This window comes from Phyllobates terribilis, unplaced genomic scaffold (genome assembly GCF_046119375.1).
Source record: "Phyllobates terribilis strain yellow unplaced genomic scaffold, ASM4611937v1 Scaffold_4__5_contigs__length_816908805, whole genome shotgun sequence".
NCBI lineage: Eukaryota > Metazoa > Chordata > Amphibia > Anura > Dendrobatidae > Phyllobates > Phyllobates terribilis.
Window position 1 is genome coordinate 309,260,059 of NW_027362764.1, and position 25,545 is coordinate 309,285,603.

Genomic DNA, 25,545 nt, shown 5'->3' on the forward strand with positions numbered 1-25,545 from the left:
ATATGGGGTATTGCCACGTTTAGAAGAAATTGTGTGACACATTTCGGCACCATTTTTACCCATTGCCCTGTGTGAAAATGTAAAATCTGAGGGTAAAACATTTTTTTTGTGGTAAAAATATAATTATGCTTTTTTCATTGCCCAATGGTATAAATTTAAAAATTAAAAAATACTCACTACTTCCCTAGATGAATTCCTTGAGAGGTGTAGTTTACAAAATGGGGTCACTTGTGGGGGTTTCTGCTGTTTCGGCATGTCAGCGACTCTTCAAATGTGACATGGTGTCTGCCACCTATCCCAGCCAACATAGCGCTCCTTTCTCTTCCGAACCCTGCCGTACACCGAAGCAGTGGTTTTCCCCCACATATGGGGTATTGGCGTACTCAGGAGAAATTGCACAACAAATTTCATGGTGCAATTTATCCTATTACCCTTATGATAATGCAGAATTAAGGGATGAAAAAGGTTTTGTGGGAAAAATTAGAAAATTTTATTTTTACAGCTCAATATTATAATCTTCTGTGAAGCACCTTGGGGTTCAAGGTGCTCACCACACATCTATATAAGTTCCCTAAGGGGTCTAGTTTCCAAAATGGTGTCACTTGTGGGGGGTTTCCACTGTTTAGGCACATCAGGGGCTCCCCAAATGCAACAAGGCGTCCGCTAATTATTCAAACAAATTTTACATTCAAAAAGTCAAATGGCGCTCCTTCCCTTTCAAACCCTGCCGTGCGCCCAAACAGTGGTTTGCCTCCACATATGGGGTATCAGCGTGTTCAGGAGAAATTGCACAAAAAAATTTGGGGTCCATTTTTTCCTGTTACCCCTGTGAAAATAGAAAAAATTGGGTCTAAAGTAACATTTTTGTGAAAAAAGTTAAATGTTCATTTTTTTCTTCCACATTCCAAAAATTCCTGTGAAGCACCTGAAGGGTTAATAAAGTTATTGAATGTGGTTTTGAGCACCTTGAGGGGTGCAGTTTTTAGCATGGTGTCACTTTTGGGTATTTTCTGTCATAAAGACCCCTCAAAGTGACTTCAAATATGATGTGGTCCCTAAAAAAATGTTTTAACCCTTATAGCTCCCTAACAAAAAAAAATTTTGGTTCCAAAATTGTGCTGATGTAAAGTAGACATGTGGGAAATGTTATTTATTAATTATTTTGTGTGACACATCTCTCTGATTTAAGGGCATGAAAATTCAAAGTTAGAAAATTGCAAAATTTTCTAAATTTTCGCCAAATTTCCGATTTTTTTTCACAAATAAACGTAAGTTATATCGAAGAAATTTTACCAGTATCATGAAGTACAATATGTCACGAAAAAACATTCTCAGAATCAGGGGAATACGTTGAAGCTTTCCAGAGTAATTACTTCATAAAGTGACAGTGGTCAGAATTGAAAAAATTGGCCCGGTCACGAAGGCAAAAACAGGCTCTGGTGCGAAGTGGTTAAAGACCATGGATATTCACTACAACCCATGGGAGTGGGTTGTAGCGAATATTCATGAGCTTTAATAGCGGGCACACAGACCCCCGAGCAGCAGCAGGAGCCGTGCTGCGGCTCCAGTGTGACGGCTATTAAGAGAAATGAATGTTCATTGCTCTCCACGCCCATGGGCGTGGGGAGCAGGGAATATTCATTTTCTTTAGTAGCGGCCACAGCTAGGCTGCAGCAGGAGGCTGCTGTCTCCTGTGCCCCGCTGATTCCCTGCTGCCGCTCCCCCACACTCACCACCATGTGGCCATACAATAATATAGCATTCGGGCTATAAGACGCACCCCCCACTTTCCTCCAAAATTTCGGAGGAAAAAAGTACGTCTTATAGTCCGAAAAATACCGTAATTGCCTGGTGTGTTGAGCTGGATCCATCTTCACTTCATCATTGACCTAGGCGCTGTGCAGTAGCGAGGACGCCGTGCTCCATGCCAGACTGGGATTAAATCTCAGGGGTGAGCTGAAATTTTCTCGTTATGGATGCACCTTTTCTGGGGCAGCTGAGAGCTGATCTTATTAGCCTTGGAGGGGGCTAGTGTCCATGGCCCCTTCCCTGTCTATTAATATCAGGCTGCAGCTGTCTGTTTAGTCTTTGCTGGTTAGATTTTATAGGGGGACCCTACATCATTTTTTTTCTGGGTTCCCCCTGTAAACTATGTATCTATCTATCTGTTTATCATCTATATATCTATTACTTATCTATCTATATCATTTTCTATTCATCTACTGATGGACATATGGATAGATGTATAGATAACTCGATATATGGATAGATAATAGATAGATTAATAGTTAGTTATATGAAAAAGTTTGGGCACCCCTATTAATCTTTAGCTTAATGTTTTATAAAAATTGGTGTTTTTGCAACAGCTATTTCAGTTTGATATATGTAATAACTGTTGGACACAGTAATGTTTCTGCCTTGAAATGAGGTTTATTGTACTAACAGAAAATGTGTAATCTGCATTCAAACAAAATTTGACAGGTGCATAAGTATGGGCACCTCACCAGAAAAGTGACATTAATATTTAGTAGATCCTCCTTTTGCAAAAATAACAGCCTCTAGTCGCTTCCTGTAGCTTTTAATGAGTTCCTGGATCCTGGATATTTTTTACCATTCCTCTTTACAAAACAATTCTAGTTCAGTTAAGTTTGATGGACAGCCCTCTTCAAATGATCCCACAGATATTTAATGATATTCAGGTCTGGGGACTGGGATGGCCATTCCAGAACATTGTAATTGTTCCTCTGCATGAATGCCTGAGTAGATTTGGAGCGGTGTTTTGGATCATTGTCTTGCTGAAAGATCCATCCCCTGCGTAACTTCAACTTTGTCACTGATTCTTGAACATTATTGTCAAGAATCTGCTGATACTGAGTGGAATCCATGCGTCCCTCAACTTTAACAAGATTCCCGGTGCCGGCATTGGCCACACAGCCCCAAAGCATGATGGAACCTCCACCAAATTTTACTGTGGGTAGCAAGTGTTTTTCTTGGAATGCTGTGTTTTTTTGCCGCCATGCATAACGCCTTTTTGTATGACCAAACAACTCAATCTTGGTTTCATCAGTCCACAGGACTTCCAAAAAGAATTTGGCTTCTCCAAATGTGCTTTTGCATACCTCAGCTGACTCTGTTTGCGCCGTGCTTGCAGAAACGGCTTCTTTCGCATCACTCTTCCATACAGCTTGTCCTTGTGCAAAGTGTGTTGTATAGTTGACCGATGCACAGTGACACCATCTGCAGCAAGTTGATGCTGCAGCTCTCTGGAGGTGGTCTGAGGATTGTCCTTGACTGATCTCACCATTCTTCTTCTCTGCCTTTCTGATGTTTTTCTTGGCCTGCCACTTCTGGCCTTAACAAGAACTGTCCCTGTGTTCTTCCATTTCCTTACTATGTTCCTCACAGTGGAAACTGACAGGTTAAATCTCTGAGACAGCTTTTTGTATGCTTCCCCTGAACAACTATGTTGAATAATCTTTGTTTTCAGTTCATTTGACAGTTGTTTTGAGGAGCCCATGATGCGACTCTGCAGAGGAGATTCAAACAGGAGAACAACTTGAAAGTGGCCACTTTAAGTAGCTTTTCTCATGATTGCATACACCTGGCTATGAAGTTCAAAGCTCAATGAGGTTACAAAACCAAAAAAAGTGCTTTAGTAAGTCAGTAGAAAGTAGGTAGGAGTATTTAAAACAAGAAAATGATAAGGGTGCCCATACTTATGCACCTGTCAAATTGTGTTTGAATGCAGATTGCACATTTTCTGTTAGTACAATAAACCTAATTTCAAGGCAGAAACATTACTGTGTCCAACAGTTATTACATATATCAAACTGAAATAGCTGTTGCAAAAACACCAATTTTTATAAAACATTAAGCTTAAGATTAATAGGGGTGCCCAAACTTTTTCATATAACTGTATATGGATAGATAGACTACTAGATAATTAGGCTATGTGCCCATGATGCAGAAATGCTGCAGATTTTTTCCGCTTCTCCCTGGCAGGAAAAACGCATGTGTATTTTACATGCTTTTTTCCCGCCAGGTAGAAGTGTTTGTCAAGCGTTTTTGCATGCATTTCTGCATGCAGGTTATCAAGCGATTTTAGCATCACTTGGAAAAGTGCTTGACAACTTGTTCACAATATATAAATCCATGCAACCGGCATGGATTTATATAGTGTGACCAAGTAATAGTTAAAACAAAAGAATAAAAATGGTAAAAAATCTAATATATAAAGCTGAATGTGTGTGTGTGTGTGTGTGTGCCCGGGATTGGCATCTGCACCGTCGCAGCTACAGCCACAAAATTTTGCACAGTCACACGTCTGGACCCCAAGAGCGTCATAGGCTATGTTGTGAGGCGAAATTTTTACCCCGCGCGTTCCAATTCACCAAACAATTTTGCCCCTATCTACATAAAATATTTTTTGCATGACCCAATAAAATATGGATTTTAGAAGATTTGTTCAGCTGGATCTTCCTGGTTCCTCATTGTTCGTCTGGTAGCACTTCTGGCTCCGTGCTGTTGATCTTCTAGGTGGGTGAGCTGATTTTTTCCTTTCTTTATCTACATAATGGGGAAAAAGTGAAAGGAAAAGTGTTGGAGGCAAATTGATAGCTGCCACATGTGAACAAGGGAGAATTAAAGAATGAGAGCGATGGCGCCAAAGAGTATATACCGTACAGTTGCTAAGGTGGGGCCCCGAGATGGGATACTCATACTCACCACACACGGGGATATGAACACACACACAAAATGCGCCACACACTACCACGTGCTTGAACACATATACCACCCTCAGCACACACAAAACTCATCTCACAAAGATTTATCAGGCTGCCAATAGCAACCAATCACAGCTCCGCTTCTATTTTGCTACAGTTAATTAATCTGAGCTGTGATTGGTTAATATAGGCAACAAATGACATTCTCAGTATAACTAAGCTTGTGTAAGGTAATAAGATGTCAGTTAGGGTGTGTTGGTGGAAAGGCTGATGTCAGTCACATTACTTCTATGTGAGAGGATATAGAAACTGCCAGGTACAGACTATTTTTACCACAATAATGCCCCATAAGAAAAGGAATTTCATGACACGAATGTCTGCTGATGCGAAAAGAAAAGCTGCATTACGGACCAATAAAAAATGTGAAGACCGAGAAACAGGGCTGACACACATGAGAACAGCAGCTCGTTCCTCAAGGGCCAATGAACTTTCTGAGCAGAGCGAAGCGAGGCTTTTTTGACATGAAAACAAGAGCTGCTTCCTCAAGAGCCAATGAACTTTCTGAGGAGTGGGAAGCGGACCTATTATTGATGAAGTGGAGGCATTCCAGATGGGCAGGTACATAAGCAGCAATGAAGCTGTTTGGAGAATACTCGGATTCTCCATTCATGAGCGCTACCCACCAGTTGTGCATCTGAATGTACACTTGGAAAATGGACAGAGAATTTAACCCAGCAAACTTGCAGCAGCAGCTCCTAACACCACCCTCTTGGCATTTTTTGAGCTGTGTCAACAAGACCCTTTTGCAAAAACAATTCTCTACTGTGATTTACCAAAATACTACACTTGGAATGCCTCCAAAAAAACACTGGAACGGAGGAAACGGGGGCTTGATATTGAAGGCTATCCAGGGGTGAAGCAACTGATACTCTTGGTCGCGTCTACACTGTTCATCCGTCAAATGCTGAGTGCTTCTACCTGCGCATTTTACTTCATGTTGTCAAAGGCCCTACATAATTTTCTGACCTGAAGACCGTCGGAGACCATGTGTGTGAAACATTCAGGGAAGCTTGCCAAAGAAAAGGACTTTTGGAAAATGATGGACACTGGGACATGACCCTCAGTGAAGCAGCAGCCACACAAACCCCAAAGCGACTAAGACACCTCTTTGCTATTATTCTAACAACCTGTAGCATTTTAAATCCTCTTGAGATTTGGACAAAGGACAAAACTGAACTCAATGAGGACATCCTCATGCAGATTAGAAGGGAAAATCCTCAGCCACTCATCAACTTCACTGAGGAAATGTTCAATGAAACTTTAATGCTCCTTGAAGATCAGTACATAACAATGTCAGGAAAAGCCTCACAGTTGCTTGGTTTGCCTGCTCCAATAAGAAATCCTGAAGGCATCCAAATGTGTAGGGAGATTTTCCTAGAAACAAACTACAATATTGAAGAACTGACAGCATTTGTGTCTCAGAACAAGCCAATATTGGTACCAGATCAAAGGGATGCCTAGAACTACATTTTAAGTTTCAGTGAAACCAGCAAAGGTGGGATTGTCTTCCTTGATGCTCCAGGTGGAACAGGAAAGACCTTTGTAATCAACTTGCTCCTGGCAAAATTTAGACAAAAAAAGATTGCACTTGCAGTGGCATCTTCTGGAATTGCAGCTATGCTTTTAAAAGGTGGCAGGACAGCACATTCGACATTCAAACTACCACTTAACCTGTCTCGTAGTGACATCCCCGTGTGTAATATTGCCAAGGGATCAGGATTGGCCAAATTGCTTAAAAAATGCAGTGCCATCATTTGGGATGAATGCACCATGTCACACAAAAGGGCTCTGGAAGCAGTGGACAGACTGCTGCAAGACCTGTGTAGCAACAAATACAGTGCAGGCCAAAAGTATTGGCACCCCTGCAATTCTGTCAGATAATACTCAGTTTCTTCCTGAAAATGATTGCAATCACAAATTCTTTGGTATTATTATCTTCATTTAATTTGCTTGCAAGGAAAAAACACAAAAGAGAATGAAGCAAAATTCAAATCATTGATCATTTCACACAACTCCAAAAAAGGGCCGGACAAAAGTATTGGCACCCTCAGCCTAATACTTGGTTGCACAACCTTTAGCCAAAATAACTGCGAACAACCGCTTCCGGTAACCATCAATGAGTTTCTTACAATGCTCTGCTGGAATTGTAGACCATTCTTCTTTGCAAACTGCTCCAGGTCCCTGATATTTGAAGGGTGCCTTCTCCAAACTGCCATTTTGAGATGTCTCCACAGGTGTTCTATGGAATTTAGGTCTGGACTCATTGCTGGCCACCTTAGAAGTCTCCAGTGCTTTCTCTCAAAACATTTTATAGTGCTTTTGGAAGTGTGTTTTGGGTCATTGTCCTGCTGGAAGACCCATGACCTCTGAGGGATACCCAGCTTTCTCACACTGGGCCCTACATTATGCTGCAAAATTTGTTGGTAGTCTTCAGACTTCATAATGCCATGCACACTGTCAAGCAGTCCAGTGCCAGAGGCAGCAAAGCAACCCCAAAACATCAGGGAACCTCCGCCATGTTTGACTGTAGGGACCGTGTTCTTTTCTTTGAATGCCTCTATTTTTTTCCTGTACACTCTATGTTGATGCTTTTTCCCCAAAAGCTCTACTTTTGTCTCATCTGACCAGAGAACATTCTTCCAAAACGTTTTAGGCTTTCTCAGGTAAGTTTTGGCAAACTCCAGCCTGGCTTTTTTATGTCTCGGGGTAAGAAGTGGGGTCTTCCTGGGTATCCTACCATACAGTCCCTTTTCATTCAGACGCCGACGGATAGTACGGGTTGACAGTGTTGTACCCTCGGACTGCAGGGCAGCTTGAACTTGTTTGGATGTTAGTCGAGGTTCTTTATCCACCATCCGCACAATCTTGCGTTGAAATCTCTCCTCAATTTTTCTTTTCCGTCCACATCTAGGGAGGTTAGCCACAGTGCCATGGGCTTTAAACTTCTTAATGACACTGCGCACGGAAAACACAGGAACATTCAGGTCTTTGGAGATGGACTTGTAGCCTTGAGATTGCTCATGCTTCCTCACAATTTGGTTTCTCAAGTCCTCAGACAGTTCTTTGGTCTTCTTTCTTTTCTCCATGCTCAATGTGGTACACACAAGGACACAGGACAGAGGTTGAGTCAACTTTAATCCATGCTAACTGGCTGCAAGTGTGATTTAGTTATTGCCAACACCTGCTAGGTGCCACAGGTAAGTTACAGGTGCTGTTAATTACACAAATTAGAGAAGCATCACATGATTTTTCAAAGGGTGCCAATACTTTTGTCCACCCCCTTTTTTAGGTTTGGTGTGGAATTGTATCCAATTTGGCTTTAGGACAATTCTTTTTTTGTGTTTTTTCATTGAAGACCAATTAAATGAAGATAATAATACCAAAGAATTTGTGATTGCAATCATTTTCAGGAAGAAACTGAGTATTATCTGACAGAATTGCAGGGGTGCCAATACTTTTGGCCAGCACTGTATATCATGGGAGGAGTAGTTGTTGTTTTGGCAGGTGACTTCCGCCAAACACTACCTGTTATTCCAAGATCAACCCCTGCAGACGAACTGAATGCCTGTCTCAAAGCATCGTACCTTTGGAGAAAAGTAAAGAAAATATCACTAAACACAAATATGAGGGTCTACATGACAGGCGATGTTTCTGCTGGACTGTTTTTGAGCCAGCTGTTGACTATTGGAGATGGCAAGGCACCAGTAAACTCAACCACTGGACAGATCACCTTCCCAAGCAACTTTTGTTGCATTGTGACTTCTATTAAAGAGTTGAAAGCAAAGGTTTTTCTAAACATTCAACTCCACTTCAAAAATTATGGCTGGCTGTGTGAAAGGGCCATTCTAGCTCCCAAAAATGACAGTGTCGACAAGATCAATCTTCAAATTCTAAATCTCCTTCCAGGTGTGTGCACAACCTACAAGTCAGTGGATACAGTAATAGACCCTGCTCAAGCATTATTTTATCCAACGGAGTTCCTCAATTCCTTGGAGCCACAAGGACTTCCTCCTCACAACCTCTTTCTAAAACCTCGAGCACCTATTCTGCTATTGAGAAATTTGGATCCACCAAAGCTCTGAAATGGAACAAGACTCTTGATTAAGAACCTGTTTCCACATGTAATTGAAGCAACCATTTTGACAGGATGTGCCACAGGAGAAGATGTTTTCATTCCAACAATTCCTCTCATTCTATCTGATTTTGCCTTTTGATTTTAAACGCCTCCAGTTTCCTGTTCGACTGGCATTTGCTATGTCCATCAACAAGGCTCAGGGACAGTCCTTGAAAGTAGTTGGAATCAATTTACAATCTCCATGCTTTTCTCATGGTCAACTTTATGTGGCCTGTTGAAGATTTGGAGCAGCCAAAAATCTGTTCGTGTTTGAACCTGAAGGAAGAACTAAGAATGTCGTTTATCAAAAGGCTCTCGAATAAGGAGTAGTAGATTACTTCACATTACTTGGCCAATTTAGTTAAATCTGTGTGGAATATCTCTGGTGTTGAAATATATGTTGTGAAATGCTTCTATTAGCTTAGTTTTTGCCTTTTAATAATTACATTTCTATCTATTAGTTTTGTGGTTTTTGTGTGGAGAATACATTTTTGTTAACATTCTATTTTGCGAACAGCAGTTATTAACCCGGGCGAAGCCGGGTAGTACAGCTAGTAAAAAATAAAGATTATACTCACCTTCTGATGTCCTCCCGGTGTTTTGTCCGCTCCGTCCTGTCTCTTGCACTGCTCGCGGTGGTGTGAAGGACCTGCGGTGACGTCATTCAGTCATGTGTCAGGTCACATGACTCAATGATGTCATGGCAGGTCCTTCACAACAGCGCGAGCAGTGCAAGAGACCGGACCGAGTGGACAAAACACCGGGAGGACATCGGAAGGTGAGTATAATCTTTATTTTTTATTTTAAATTCTTTTTTTTTAACAGGTTCTATGGTACCCAGGTCTGGATGAGAGTCTCTTCTTCTCCAGACCTGGGTACCATCCGCAAATAGAAACGCATATTATCTGTGTGTGCAAATGTGCTGACACAGATAATATGCGTTTCAATTCAAGTCAATGGCGGCAATTATGCTGCGTGTCCGCAAAATTAATGGACCTGCTGCGTATTTTTCCGCAATGGTAATCCGCAGCGGTAAGTTGCACAGCACATGCGGATTATCATTGGGGACCATGGGGCACTTATTACCAAGTGTTTTTTTAAGCGTTTTCGCTGCGGAAATTCTGCCACAAAAACGCTTGAAAAATGCATAGTGGCACGCAGCCTCAGGTAGATAATAGATATATGGATGGATAGATGTTAGATATATGGTTAAGATAGGTGATGGCTAGATATATGGATAGCCAGATATATTGATAAATAGACAATATATATATATATAGATAGAGAGATAATAGATAATAGACAGATATATGGATAGATAAATAGATATATGGGTAGATATATGGATAGATAGATCAATAGCTATATGGATAGATAGATATATACCGTATTTTTCGGACCATAAGACACACTCTCCCCCTCCCCCCCCCCCCCCCCAAATTTTGGAGGAAAATGGGTGCGTCTTATGGTCCGAACGTTGCATACCTGCGGTTGTGGTGGAGCGGGATCACGGGCCTCCCTCCTTCAAGAACGTGGCTATGGTGGCGACAGTGGCAGCAAAGGAGGAGGAGGTGAGATACTGCGGGTGTCTGGCTGCTGGCTGGGGCCAGTGAGCGGCGCAGGTTTCCGGTTGTGTGCGGCCATCTTCCTGAAGCTGTGATCCACACAGAGCTGACACCTGCATGTGATTGCGGCGATGCTCAGCGTGAACCCGCCCGATCACTGCGCCGTACATATATTGCTCTTTGCGGGAACGCAGCTCCAGCAGAGCAGTACATGTACTGTGCATGTTGGGAAAGGGTTAACTAAATACGACATTACCAGTCAGGCATATATGTATACCAGTATACCTCCTGTACTTTTAAATAGTCATTCTCATTCTTTTTTTCTGATTTACCTGGCAGTTTTACTTGCAGTTTTTAGATTCTCTGGAATATATTCACCTTTTAAATAACAATACAAACATTATACAATATATAACAAAACCTATACGTCCAAACCAGTGACGAGTAGTGCTCTTAATTAGCCTGAGATTAACACCCATGGATTGTTTGTTTGTTTTTTCTTTTTCTCGTTTTGGGTGTATAAAATAAAGAAAATAGCAAAAGGCAATGGTACTCACCAGCCGAGGTTTCAAGAAAAAATGCACACCAGGACACGGCCGGCCCTCTTTTGTTAGAAGGAGGTAACACAGGTGCAGAATGCTGATGAACAATCGCCCTCACCCACTCTCACTGGAGGGGCGACTGCCCAGCACCAAAACTGCACACAGATGAAACTTGCAGTAGGGTGCAATTCACACACTCGCGGCACCGTGCCTAGCCAGCATCCTATTACACGCCCCTACTATTCGACTAGACGGGATGCCCGGCACCCTATCCGTGCATTGCAGAGTTGTGAAGCCCCAACTCACAAGGTGAATACCATTGCCTTTTGCTATTTTCTAAAAATTCTGTCTATTGTTCTGGCTATGCTGTCTGTTTTTAATGTTAGAGTAGGGACTCGCAAAACTGTGAGGACCCTTGACGATGGGTTGCGAGCTTACGTATTTTGGCCAAAATATCAACGAATACCTCATATATTTTTTTGCACTTTTTTTTATCTGCCAGGGCACGGCCAGGCCCAGTAATGGTAACCTTGTGAGTTGGGGCTTCACAACTCTGCAATGCACGGATAGGGTGCCGGGCATCTCGCCTAGTCGAATAGTAGGGGCCTGTAATAGGATGCTGGCTAGGCACGGTGCCGCGAGTGTGTGAATTGCACCCTACTGCAAGTTTCATCTGTGTGCAGTTTTAGTGCTAAGCAGTCGCCCCTCCAGTGAGAGTGGGTGAGGGCGATTGTTCATCAGCATTCTGCACCTGTGTTACCTCCTTCTAACAAAAGGGGGCCGGCCGTGTCCTGGTGTGCATTTTTTCTTGAAACCTTGGCTGGTGAGTACCTTTGCCTTTTGCTATTTTCTAAAAATTCTGTCTATTGTTCTGGCTATGCTGTCTGTGTATAAAATAAAGTTTTAAACTGCTCACTCACCCTCATGTTTGTGAATTACAATCATCAGTCCATCGTGGACATATTCCATCCTTAACCTGCATGGGAAAAGGAAAGAAAGAAATCCCCGAAGAAAAGAGAGAGGAAAAAATAGTTATATTTTATATCACCTGTGTCCTTCTCCCTTCTCCATTTTCAGGGCACAAAAAACTGTTTTTAAGTGTCCATCCAAGTTATCGCCTCTTTTGGGTTATCAAACATCTGTACTTTTCCCGCCGCAACCACTTTCTGCCATGCTGGGAACAACATGGCATATGGCACCTGTTTCGCACACAGTCTGCTCTTTACGTCCATGAACTGCACTCTTCTCCTCTGTACTTCCGCCGAGAAATCAAGATGTATGGATACCTTAGTATCATTGATTGATAGATCTTAATGGTCTCTAGCTTTGTTCAGAATTATGTCTCTGAAGTGCAGCATTTTCATTGAAATAGGATGGGGTGCTGCATCTGGTGTTCCTGAACGGGTGGATACTCTGTGCTAACGTTCTATGGCAAAAAACAGTGTCAGGGCTTCCTTACTGAATTTCTCCAGCAGTCAAGATTCACAGTATATGAAATGATCTTGGCCCTCCACCTTTTCCGCAACCCCCACAATACTTAAATTATTTCTTCTTGATATATTCTTTAGGGCATCCACTTTTTTAAGAACCATATTGATGTTTTGTTTATTCATTTTAACATCTTTCTGTATACAGGGTACAAGGAGGTCTACCACACTCACTCTTTTCTCCACCTCCCCGATCCTTTCATTAGACTTGTGCATGTCCTGCTTAATGTATTTAATGTCCTCTTGGAGACCACCTCCCACTTGCTCCCTTGGGCCATCTAAGGCAGAGCTGCAGCCATTTATAGCTGTGTAAACCTTTCTGAGGAGAGTCGGCTCCTTATCCTCCTCCTGTCTTAATGTAATTGACCCTTCAAAGGATCTGACTCGGTCTCTCATCTGCTTCTAAGGAAGCTACACTGTTATGCTCCTCTGTGTCTCCTCACTACTGCTCCCCCCAGTACCTGCCCAGTCATGTGTTTCACAGGATGTTTGGGGGAGTAGTATACTGCTCTTGCAAACCTCCCCAGCTTGATTGCTGCATTCTCTGCTGCTCAGTGTCACTGTGCCAGGTTTTGTGCGGAGGTGCCATCTTGGAGATCTCACTATCACAATCTCTCTCCTTTTGCTTCCCGCTGTGCGTCATCTCAACTTCTAGCCTGTACTGACTGCTTCCCCTTCAGTTCCGGTCACCTTTACACAGGTCAGGGACCGGTTTTGAGAAGGTACAATGTATCAGTGTTATTTAGACAGGATGCTGAGAGGGAGATCAGCTCCAGACATCTGCTTCACATGGCAGTCAGGGCACGCCCCTTTCCTATGTGGAATTCTGAAGAGACAAACTGAGCATCACTCTCCATCCAGCATCCGGGCTTTAAAAGAGGTCGTTTTTGAAGAATGGAAAATATAGCTGTTGCAATATGTCGTCATTTTGTTAATTTCTTGCCTAGAAGACTTGTTGATGTCCTTAAATATCATGGCGGTCATACAAAATACTAGATGTAGTTGTTTTTTGATGTGGGGTGTATTAATTTTTGCTTTAACTAAGTTAAGTAAAACTTAAGATTTTAAAATGAAAGCTATATCACTAACCTTACTTTCACGTTATGTGTTAAAAAAAATCTATGAAACTCAGGCTTGTCAAAAAAATTTAAATTGTTCTTGTATTTAGTGATTTATTAATTAGTCTCAATTTTCAAGTGGGGTTTAATCACTTATGATAAATTCATTATCACTGTAATCCTACTGACCTGCAGAATAAAGTATTTTCATTTTACTAAATTGCTGACTGTTGTATCCAATCTAAGAATTGTTTTGTGATCACTGTCCAGTATTGGACAACCCATTTTAATAGCTTTAGTGCCCATCATAAAATAACACTTGATACCATCCTACCTGAGTGACGCCAATCCTGCAAAGTCCACACTCTCTCTCCTGGTGGGTCAGGTGCCATTGTCACATGACCACTGCATCCTATCAACATTCACTGATTGTTTGCAGCCCTTCATAATACAGTATAGTAAAGACTAGTTAACATAAGTGTCATTTGACCCACTGGGAAACACAGTTCTGACATCTTAGGAACAGCGCTGCTCTGAGAGGCAAGTATAAAGTTGTCATGGAGAAAAGTAAAATGCTTATAGAGATGAGAAACAAGAGCTTGTACTATCCTCTGTGCAGCTGACCCCTCTCCTTTGAAATTAGGTAACCATAGAAATTTATTGATGGTTAACCAATGTGAGATCCTGCTTCAGGAACGTGGAGCAGATTTATGTTTGAGATAAGAGATTTAGAAAACGTAAAGATCTAGGATCCTTTGTGTGCTCACTAAAAAATTAAGAAGGGAGGTTTGCATTAACTGCGTCGATCCGATATATAGTAAAATCATATTTTCGGAAACGTGGTGAAGTGGTGAATGTAAAGCAAAGTCACTGAGCAATGATCAGAATCCTGTCAATTGAATGCGGACCTGATAGACGAGGCTACAAATGGCATATTTGGTCTCTATGTCAAGATAAAATCATGATATCAAATATGACAAAGATATTGAGCACATTGACTCTCCAGAGCAAAGATATAGTCCATTTAAGGAATCTCATAATTTTCTGAAAGCCAAATGCACGCTACCAGAACCAGGCGTCCAGTCAGCCTGTATAAAACCCGACTGGTAGTGGCAGCTAATAATCTTTCTTGGGTTCACGTGAAGTTAGCAGTGATCATAGGGGATATATACATATATTCCATGTATTGAAATCCGGAGGTGTGTATATCATACGCTCAGTGTTAGTTTTCCAGTAACTGGCCTGTTAATGCAAACAGCCTGAGGACTCTTATGTTAATCGTTGGCCTATCGTGTAATTGTCTGGACTATAGGGGGCAGCAGAGTGCTGTTGGCTCAAGAGATCTCATCGGGTGGTTCTAGTGACCTTCCCGGGCTGCAATAATCTTGAAAAAAGTTTTTATTTTATATTATAATCTTAATTACACTGAAGCGATTAAGATTGGGTCCTCCAGCAGTGGACTCTTTTACCAGTCTGAATGCTATATTTATTAATTGATAATATATTTGATTCATTGGCTACTTTGTATAAACTATTTTTTTTTTATACCAATTTTGAATAGTTGAAAACTGATACTTTTTAGATATACTCAATCTTTTTCTGCAGGTCTGTTGTCATTAATGCATATTTGTATTTTTTGTGTTATGTTACAGATTTTCCAGCAAAGCCCAGTTTAATGTGAAATGGGAACATGGCAGAAGAAGAGTCGTCTTTGAAATATAACAGTGTAACTAAAAATAACAAAAGATGGGGACTGGTTGCAACAAGTGTGGTTGGAGGCACACTGTTGGCTGTATATGCTGTTGCTACTCCATTTGTGTCTCCAGCTTTAAGAAAAATCTGTCTGCCTTTTGTGCCTGCAACAGAACTTCAGATGGAAAATATATTCAAAATGCTTATGTTTAGAAGTGGAACTTTTGTTGACATCGGTAGTGGTGATGGACGTATTGTAAGTATTAAAGGGGTATTCTCAAGTTTTCTCTTGAGCAAGTCAGAGCTATACAAACGCCTACTTCTGGTTGCTTAGTGGCAGGTGCTCCTCCTTGAATGATGGTTCTGGTGAAAAGCTTTATTCTGCTATTACTGATCTATGGTTCTATGGTCTGTCAGTGCTTGTCCTTAGTGTTTTGTTTACAAGTGTAAATGTAAGAGTGCAAGATAATAGGGAATCCGGTTGATGCTAATAATTCTCATCAATAAGTAGCACAATATATACCTGCAATAGAATATTGCAGATAAGTTGGCAACAATTCCCAATGTAACCTGGGATTGACCCCATCATTGTCTTTTGTTACCTATTCTTAATACTGCAACTACTATTACCTCATTTGACCTAAATAGGATGATAATAGGAGAAAAATTGATAGTGGAGAATTGTAATAATAGAAAGAACCTATTACCGACATATGATGTCATATCCAGGCTCACAAGCCGAATCTGCATCTTTTTTGACACATGATGGCTGAGTTATTCTGCCTTCATTTGTCTTTAACAGCCACAGGGGGAGCAGAGCTTCGCCCTCAGCTGTTAACTTGTTAAATGTCGCTGACAATCTCTCACAGCGGCATTACATGCATGCTGGCAAAAGGGCAAGTCATTCTACTTTCCCATAGGCGCGCTCGTGGGATACCAATGGGTTGCCATGATGGCTGGGGACTTGTGGAAGACCCCTGTGCCTGTCATTACGATACTCCTGTGAAAGCCCGACTGCAGCTGGAGTGCATAGGAGACCATGATTTTTGCTATACACGGCAGTACTGTAGAACTGCTGTGTATAGTAGCACCGATTGAATGATTGCAAGTTGCAGATGGTAAGACTGGTAAATATAGTAGAAAGTGTAAAAAAAAAAAAGGGTACATTTTGAAAAAAATATATATAAAAGTTAAAATCATCGTTAAAAATTAGCAAATACACACTTGGTATCGCTGCATTCGTATACAGTGGGGAAAAAAGTATTTAGTCAGCCACCAATTGTGCAAGTTGTCCCACTTAAAAAGATGAGAGAGGCCACAATTGGTGACTGACTAAATACTTTTTTTCCCTACTGTATTTGATACACTGGTGATTTTGCAAGCTTTCCCCTCTACAAAGAATGGAGAGGTCTGTAATGTTTAACATAGGTACACTTCAACTGTGAGAGACAGAATCTAAAAATAAGAAAATCACATTGTGTGATTTCTAAATAATTAAATAGCATTTTATTGCATGTAATAAGTATTTGATCACATACCAACCAGCAAGAATTCTGGCTCTCACAGACCTATTAGTTTTTCTTTAAGAAGCCCTCTTACTCTGCACTGATTACCTGTATTAATTGCACCTGTTTGAACTCATTACGTGTATAAAAGACACCTGTCCACACAATAAATCACACTCCAATCTCTCCACCATGACCATAGAACTGTTTAAAGGAGTTGTCCAGTACTTTTTATTATTTCCTCAATATATTCACCCTGTGCCCATAAGTGTTTTTGTAAATACCTTTGGTTGTCCTTCTTGCCTGTGAGCGGCGCTATCGCTGGCCGCTCACAGGCATCACGTAGCCACCGTCTGCAGCCGGCTTTCTTCCGCTGATGTCACATCAAGTGAGGCATGACATCAGTGATGCGCTCCCCGCGGTGGATGCCGGGCTGTGGGCTGGGCTACCCCACGTTACACCCAGCATCCACCGCGCCCCACTCCCAATGAATGAGCAGAGGGAAAGTGTGCGGTGGATGCTAGGTGTGACAGGCAACCTCACCTACAGCCCAGCATCCACCACAGAGGGCGCATCACTGATGTCACGCCTCGCTTGACGCGACATCAATGGAAGAAAGAGCCGGCTGCAGCCAGGGGTCGCATAACGCCTGTGAGTGGCCAGCGATAGCACTGCTCACAGGCAAGAAGGACAAACAAAGGTATTTACAAAAACACTTACGGACACGGCCTGAATACATAGGGGAAATAATAAAAAGTACTGGACCACTCCTTTAAGGACACCACCGGTGACAAAATTGTAGACCTTCACAAGGCTGGGATGGGCAACAGGACCGTAGGCATTTGGCAAGCAGCTTGGCGAGAAGGCAACAACTGTTAGCACAGTTATTTGAAAATGGAAGAAACACAAGATGACAATATGTTCCTCAGTCTGGGGCGCCATGCAAGATCTTACTTCGTGGGGTAAGGATGATTCTGAGCAAGGTCAGAAATCAGCCCAAAACTACACGGAAGGACCTGCTCAATGGCCTGAAGAGAGCTGGGACTACAGTCTCAAACATTACTGTTGGTAACACACTACTCCGTCATGGATTAAAATTCTGCAGGGCACGCAAAGTCCCCCTTTTGAATTTCAACAATGACTATCTGGATGATCCAGAGGAGGCATGGGAGAAGGTCATGTGGTCAGATGAGACCAAAATAGAACTTTTTGGTATCAAATCCACTCTGTGTTTGGAGGAAGAAGGATAAGTACAACCCCAGAACACTGTCTCAACCATAAAGCATGGTGGGGGGAACATCATACTTTGGGGGTTCTTTTCTGCAAAGGGGACAGGACAACTGCACCATATTGAAGAGAGGACGGATGGGGTCATGTATCGTGAGATTTTAGCCAACAACCGCCTTTCCTCAGTAAGTGCTTTGAAGATGGGTCGTGGCTCGGTCTTGCAGCATGACAATGACCCAAAACACACAGCTAGGGCAACTAAGGAGTGACTCCATAAGAAGCATATCAAGGTCCTGGAGCCAGTCTTCAGACCTGAACTCAATAGAAAATCATTGGAGGGAGCTGAAACTCAATGTTGCCCAGCGACAGCTCCGAAACCTGAAAGATCTGGAGAAGATCTGTATGGAGGAGTGTGCCAAAATCCCTGCTGCAATGTATGTGAACTGCAGGAAACGTCTGTTCTCTGTAATTGCAAACAAAGGTTTTTGTACCAAATATTCAAAGGGTAACGTTTCTCCTTGTAGAGAGTAACATGTCAAGCCTGATATGCCAAGGTGAGGAGACTTTTAAGCCTTGCAATGCTAATCTGGGTAATATGCAAATTGTTTTTTCACAGTGGAAGATAACTAGAATCCTAAAAGTCAATGTCGACCCTCTAATTAGCTTTGCCACAAGACTTGGGTTAAAAGCCAAAACCAAAATATCAATTTGCAGACAATGTGTTTCGGGGTACTGCCCCTTGTCAGTGTAAAATGTGAGATCTGGTTCGGCTGGGTGAGAGGTGTCTGACCGGGATCCAAGGGGTAACGTTTCTCCTTGCCGAGAGTGACGTGTCAAAAATCACTGACTGAGGGTCTAGAACTCCTGCACAAAATCCACTAAATAGAACACTCACTGACTGTAGTGGATTAAAAATATTAAGAATTCCCCTTTAATAATAACCCTTTAAAATGATATATTCCAATCCAATGTGCTTCATGTACAGTCTAATCTAATATGACTCCATATTGGTAGTCAATATCAGATATTGATATAATTAAAATACTAAACCACAGCAGAACTGGTATCCCATGATATACAACGGATTAGCCCTGTATTTTGGGAAGTAGGGTTATCTTGCAGACGTAGGTGACAGGCAGGGAGAGGAGTGAGTGACAGACTATATGATAAAAAGAGGGGAGGAGTTAAAGAAATGGTTAAATTCTAGTCTCTAGCCTTTGCCTTTGAAGGGGTATTCCCATCCCCAAGATCCTATCCCAATATGTAGTAGGTGTAATAATAATAATATTAGCAAATATCTCCAATTAGAAATGTAGTATAGTTTTTCTGATTCACTGTCTTTTTCCTCATGTTCAGGTATCGCAGCACCTTAGGTATCCATGGTTATGTCCACTGATAAAGTCACAGTTAGTTAGCTAGTTGCTAGTGGTCGCAACCATGGATACCTAAGGTCCTGCGATGCCTTCACATGAGGTAAGAGATAGTGAATCAAAAATACTATACTACATTTCTAATTGGAGGTATTTGCTAATATTACTTACTATTATTACATCTACTACATCTTGGGATAGGATCTTGGAGATGGGAATACCCCTTTAAGAGATTAAATATTCAGTTCTTTCTTGTTTTTCTCAAGATTGCAAGAGTGACGTGTATACTCACTAAAGAATTGGCCTATAATTATCATCTGTGTCCAAATCTGTCCAAAGTGACAAAGAACATCACGCCTATTCTCTAAACTATCTATTTCAGAAAAAAAGTCCCCAAATGTCCCAAGATTGGAATGTACCAAACATAAGTGGTTGGCCAAGGTTGGCAGTGTCACACAGTTTAAACTATGTGAAAGTATATGTCCCACACTATTAATCACAGTGACCTGACAATGGTTTGACAAGTAATTATTTGACCCAAATGTCTGCCTAGTACCATATGTTGTTTTACGTAATCTAACCCCTTACAAAACACTATAAAACTCAGTGTGTCTATGAATAAAACTGAGATTTTGCTGAGACAGACACGTGTCTACGTGTCTGTCTTACTGAAACTTCATTCCTTGAGATCTCAAACAAGTCCTAAATCTACCTGAGACGTAAGATCCCATCTCTGACATACCATCTATCATAGAGCACATCAATTATTCTAATATAAATTTTAACCCCTTCGCAACCCTGGGATTTTGCGTTTTTGCATTTTCGTTTTTTGCTCCCCTTGTTCCCAGAACCATAGCCTTTTTATTTTTTGGTCAATATGGCCGTGTGAGGGCTTATATTTTGCGGGATGAGTTGTACTTTTCAACGCCATTACTAGTTTTACCATATCGTGTACGGGAAAACAGGAAAAAAATTCCAAGTGCGGTGAAATTGCAAAAAAAGTGCAATACCACAGTTGTTTTTTAATTTATTTTTTTTACCACGTTCACTGAATGCTAAAACTGACCTGCCATTATTATTCTCCAGGTCATTACGAGTTCGTAGACACCAAACATGTATAGGTTCTTTTTTATTTAAGTGGTGAAAAAAAATTCCAAATTTTGGTAAAAAAAAAAAAAAATAGCGCCATTTTCTAAGACCTGTAGCGTCTCCATTTTTCGGGATCTGGGGCTGCGTGAGGTCTTATTTTTTGCGCACCGAGCTGAAGTTTTTATTGATAACATTTTGGGTAGATCCGATGTTTTGATCGACCGTTATTGCATTTTATTGCAATTTTACGGCGACCAAAAAACGGAATTCTGGCGTTTAGAATTTTTTTCTCTTTACGCCGTTTACCGATCGGATTAATTATTTTTTTATATTGATAGATCGGGCGATTCTAAACATGGCGATACCAAATATGTGTAGGTTTTTTTTTTTTTTATTATTTTATTTTGAATGGGGCGGAAGGGGGGTGATTTAAACTTTTATATTTTTTTATATTTTTAAAAACTTTTTTTTTTCACTTTTTGCTTGCTTCTATAGTCTCCATAGGAGACTAGAAGCAGCACTTGTCTGATCTCCTCTGCTACATAGAGATGATCAGCAGATCACCTCTGTGTAGCAGAAATGGTCCTGTGCTATGAGCGCTGACCACTAGGTGGCGCTCATAGCGACCAGCTCATGACAACCACTGGAGTCTACTGCAGACCAAGGGTTGTCATGCCAACCCATCGGTGACCCGTGATCATGTGACGGGTTCACCGATGGGCGGGGTAAGTGACGCGCATCCGGTTTGCGCAAGTTAAATACCGCTGTCAGAGATTGACAGTGGCATTTAACATGTTAACAGCCGTGGGTGGATCGCGATTCCACCCGCGGCTGTTGCGGGCACATGTCCGCTGTAATAATCAGCTGACATGTGCCCGGTTCAGTGCCGGAGCCCTCACTGAACCGGGGGATTACAGCCTGTGCGTACTAATACGGCACAGGCTGTAAAGGGTTAAAGATATTAGGTGCTGATAAACCACTTCCACCTCTAAACGAACTATTACTCCTGTGTTTCCCCACTGTAATACTATTGGATCCACCAAAAAAATATTATTGAACTTTGCCCTAAATCAGAGCTACTGTTACTTTCCCGTTAAGATATTTTGAAGCAATATATTAAGTATTCACTCCTATATCTCCTCCGCAGACTGGCTTAGCCTGTATGACTGTTATAAAAAGGCTCCTGTAGAAACAGTTAATGCAACTTAATCCACCTTTTGCACCACTGTTTAATTTGATAGCTCATGTGCTTTAATGCTCCACATGCAGATACATTGTCTCACTAATTCCATTCATATTTTCATTGAGGCACAATAACATCTCAATAATGGAACTCCCTTCTCTGTCACCTCAACACGTTTCGCCCATCTAACTACGGCCACATCAAGAGGTTTATCATACTCGATTATACTGTATTAGACAGTTTCATTTTAGTACCGGAGCTTTAAACTCCCGGCCATAATGTAAGCCACACTCGGTGGTGGATTGGAATATATTATTTTAAAGGGTTATTAATAAAGGTGAATTTTTAATATTTTTAATCCACTACAATCAGTGAGCGTGACATATCAAGCCTGACATTCCAAGGTGAGGTGACTTTTAAGTTGTCACTCTCCACAAGGAGAAACCTTACCCCTTGGATCCAGGTCAGACGCCTTTCACCCAGCCAAAATAGATCTCACACTTTGCACTGACGAGGGGCAGTACCCCGAAACAGTGTCTGCAAATTGAGATTTTGCTTTTGGCTTTTATCTTAAGTCTTGTGACAAGGATTGGTACTTCCAATAGGTGGCACTAGCATTCTAGTCCTCTTCCTCTCTGAAGAGACTATTTGTACCAAATGTTAAGTTCTGTTTTTCTATTGTATCAAATACTTATTTCATGCAATAAAATGCAAAGTGATTATATAAAAAACATACACTGTAGTTTTTCTGGATTTTTTTAAGATTCTGTCTCACAGTTGAAGTGTACCTATGTTAAAAATTATAGACCTTTCCATTCTTTGTAGATGGGAAAACTTGCAAAATTGGCAGTGTATAAAATACTTATTTTCCCCCACTGGAAGTCCTATCGATCAAAGTATAAATGAGTTAACCCGATCAGTAAATAGCATAATGAGGGAAAAAAAATCAAAACTGTAGAATTACCGTATTTTTCGGACCATAAGACGCACTTTTTTTCCTCCAAAATTTTGGAGGAAAATGGGGGGTGCGTCTTATAGCCCGAATGTTGGGGGGGGGGGGGGTGTATATTTATGTGTGATGTGGGGAGGAGCGGGGAACAGGAGGCAGCAGCCGCCTACTGCAGCCTCCACTGTCCCCGCTGCTAAATAAAATTAATATTCATGCTCCTTAATAGCGGTATACAGTGTAGACGCGCTGCGGCTGCTGCTGCCTGCTATCTCCTGTGGCCGCTGTTAAAGGGCATGAATATTCAATCTCTCTCCACGCCCATGGGGGAGGGGGTGAATATTCATACCCTTTAATGAGCGGACACAGGAGACAGCAGGCTGCAGCAGCAGCGCGGCTCCGCTGTGTGCCGGCTATGAAGGAGAGTGAAGTCACTGCTCCCCGCGCACACAGACCCGGCGTGGGGAGCAGTGACTTCTGGCAGCTGATCTCTCCTTGTGAGCCGCGCATGGCAGTGACGTCATGCGCGGCTCACATGGAGAGATCAGTGCAGGCAGACCGGACGCAGCACTGGAGGAGAGAAGAAAGGGGAGTAGGAGTGTTTATTTTTTTTTTAATGTGCTGCCTGATGGGGATTAGGGGGACCATGCATACCAGGACAAGGATTAGGGGTGCCAAGCATACCAGGACAGGGATTAGGGGTGCCAAGCATACCAGGACAGGGATAGGGGTGCCATGCATACCAGGAGAGGGATTAGGGGTGCCAAGCATCATGCATACCAGGACAGGGCTTAGGGGTGCCAAGCATACCAGGACAGGGCTTAGGGGTGCCAAGCATACCAGGACAGGGCTTAGGGGTGCCAAGCATACCAGGACAGGGCTTAGGGGTGCCAAGCATACCAGGACAGGGCTTAGGGGTGCCATGCCTACCAGGACAGGGATGAGGGGTGCCATGCCTACCAGGACAGGGATGAGGGGTGCCATGCCTACCAGGACAGGGATTAGGGGTGCCATGCATACCAGGACAGGGGATGAGGGGTGCCATGCATATGAGGATGGAGGGATGCCAGGCATACCAGGATGGGGATGGGGACCACATATAAAAGGAAGGGGCGGCATATATACCAGGATGGGGGATATTGTCAGAATTGGGGGACAATACCCCTATACAAGTGTCAGCAGAAGACCCCCTCCCCCTTAAAAGTGCATCATGATCACATTTTTTGCTTACATTTTTATTTTTTTATTTTCCTCCTCTAAAACCTAGGTGCGTCTTATAGTCCGAAAAATACGGTACTTTTTTTTGGCCGCCGCAACACTGCAATAAAATTCAATAAGTGGATAACATCATATCTACTCAAAATTGGTATTAATAAAAATGTCAGTTCATTGCTTAAAAAATAAGCTCTCACTCAGCTTTCTGATTTTTTTTTTTTTTTCCACCACTTGAATAAAAAAATCTATGCATGTTTCGTACCTCTGTAATTGTACAGGCCTGGAAAATCATATTGCCAGCTGAATTTTACCATGAAGAGAACATGATACATAACCCCCCCAAAAAGAAAAAAAAAAGCAAAAATGCACTTTTTTCACTGCACTTGGAAATTTTTCCAAATTTACGGTACATCATATTAATATTATAAAATGTAGTGTCATTGAAAATTACAACTCGTCCCGTAAAAAACAAGTCCTCATATGACTATGTGGACGGAACAATAAAAAAAGTGATAGCTTGTGGAAGGAGAGGAAAAAACGAAAGCACAAAAATAAAAAATTGCCCCGTCGGGTAGGAGTTAAAACCTGACTAACGATACTAGAACACAGTCACAGGGCTATTCTATTGTATATATAGTATTGAGCTGCTTATTAATGAGATATATTATTAGCAACAAGATTACCAATTATGTTGCTCACGTATATTTACACACAAGTAAATATCTAATCAATAGCACCTTAAAATTATTATAGCACTTATAGTGGGAATTGTGCAATCTAATGCAACATATTAATAAAAGGTCTTGATAATATCTAATCAATCCTTATGTCTAGTTAATGGAGCTTTGATATTTGATATTCAAGGAGATAAATTTAGGAATACATAAAAATCATTAGTCAATGTATATGATACTCCTTAAAATAATATTTAATAATTTGGAGACCTTCATTAGTTAGAAGTAAATCCTGACAGAATTGTTTTATTGTAGGATAATAGATGAATATTTTCCTTTACCTATTTATTTTAATATATGAAATAGAAGTTAAATATTAATGTTATCTTGCCCTAACGATATTTGACAGTGAATTGAGAAATCTATCTGATTACTACTTAAATTTTCAGCGACGTAATTTTTGGGCAGATTTGCATTAGCAAATCAGATCAGAAACTGGCACTGTGTGGGCATGGGTTATATTCATACTTTGTTACAGGGTAAATGGTCTTCAAATAAATAAATGTTTACTTGTTTTCCTTTTGTCATAACTTAGTCTGAAAATCTATTTCTTAAGGTAATAGCTGCTGCAAAAAAAGGGTTCCAAGCTGTGGGCTACGAGTTAAATCCTTGGCTCGTGTGGTATTCAAGATATAAAGCATGGAAAGAAGGCGTACATCAAAATACCAAATTTCACATATCTGATTTATGGAAGGTATTGATTTTTTTTCCTTTTTTTCTATTGTTATAATATTTTTATTTCTCTTACAAATGAAATCCACAATTAAAAGATCCTAACCTTTCCATTAGCTGAATTAAGCCTCGGCCCCACTATTAGTATTTGGTCAGTATTTTTTCTCTGGATTGGGAGACAAAACCAGGTGAGGAACAATAAGCGCAAAGGTATAATAGAAACAAGTCACCAATTCTGCATTCAGCTTCCACTCCTGAGAAAAATACCGACCGAATACTGATAGTGAGACCGTGGCCTTATAGTGTAAAATGTGCATCTGTGAGTATCTAGGGAATAGATGTTTGAAACTGGATAAATATGT

General features: G+C 41.4%; 1 protein-coding gene across 8 annotated transcripts in view; it reads left to right on the forward strand.

Moving 5' to 3' along the window:
• The window catches only part of ATPSCKMT (ATP synthase c subunit lysine N-methyltransferase), a 182,619-nt gene that overhangs the window by 44,513 nt on the left and 112,561 nt on the right, over positions 1-25,545 (forward strand). For all 8 annotated transcript variants that reach the window (XM_073678369.1, XM_073678361.1, XM_073678368.1 and 5 more), the window contains 2 exons: positions 15,203-15,498; positions 25,068-25,205. In XM_073678369.1, coding sequence (XP_073534470.1) covers positions 15,241-15,498; positions 25,068-25,205 — 396 coding nt within the window. In that variant the 5' untranslated portion in view covers positions 15,203-15,240. The remainder of the gene's footprint in view (positions 1-15,202; positions 15,499-25,067; positions 25,206-25,545) is intronic.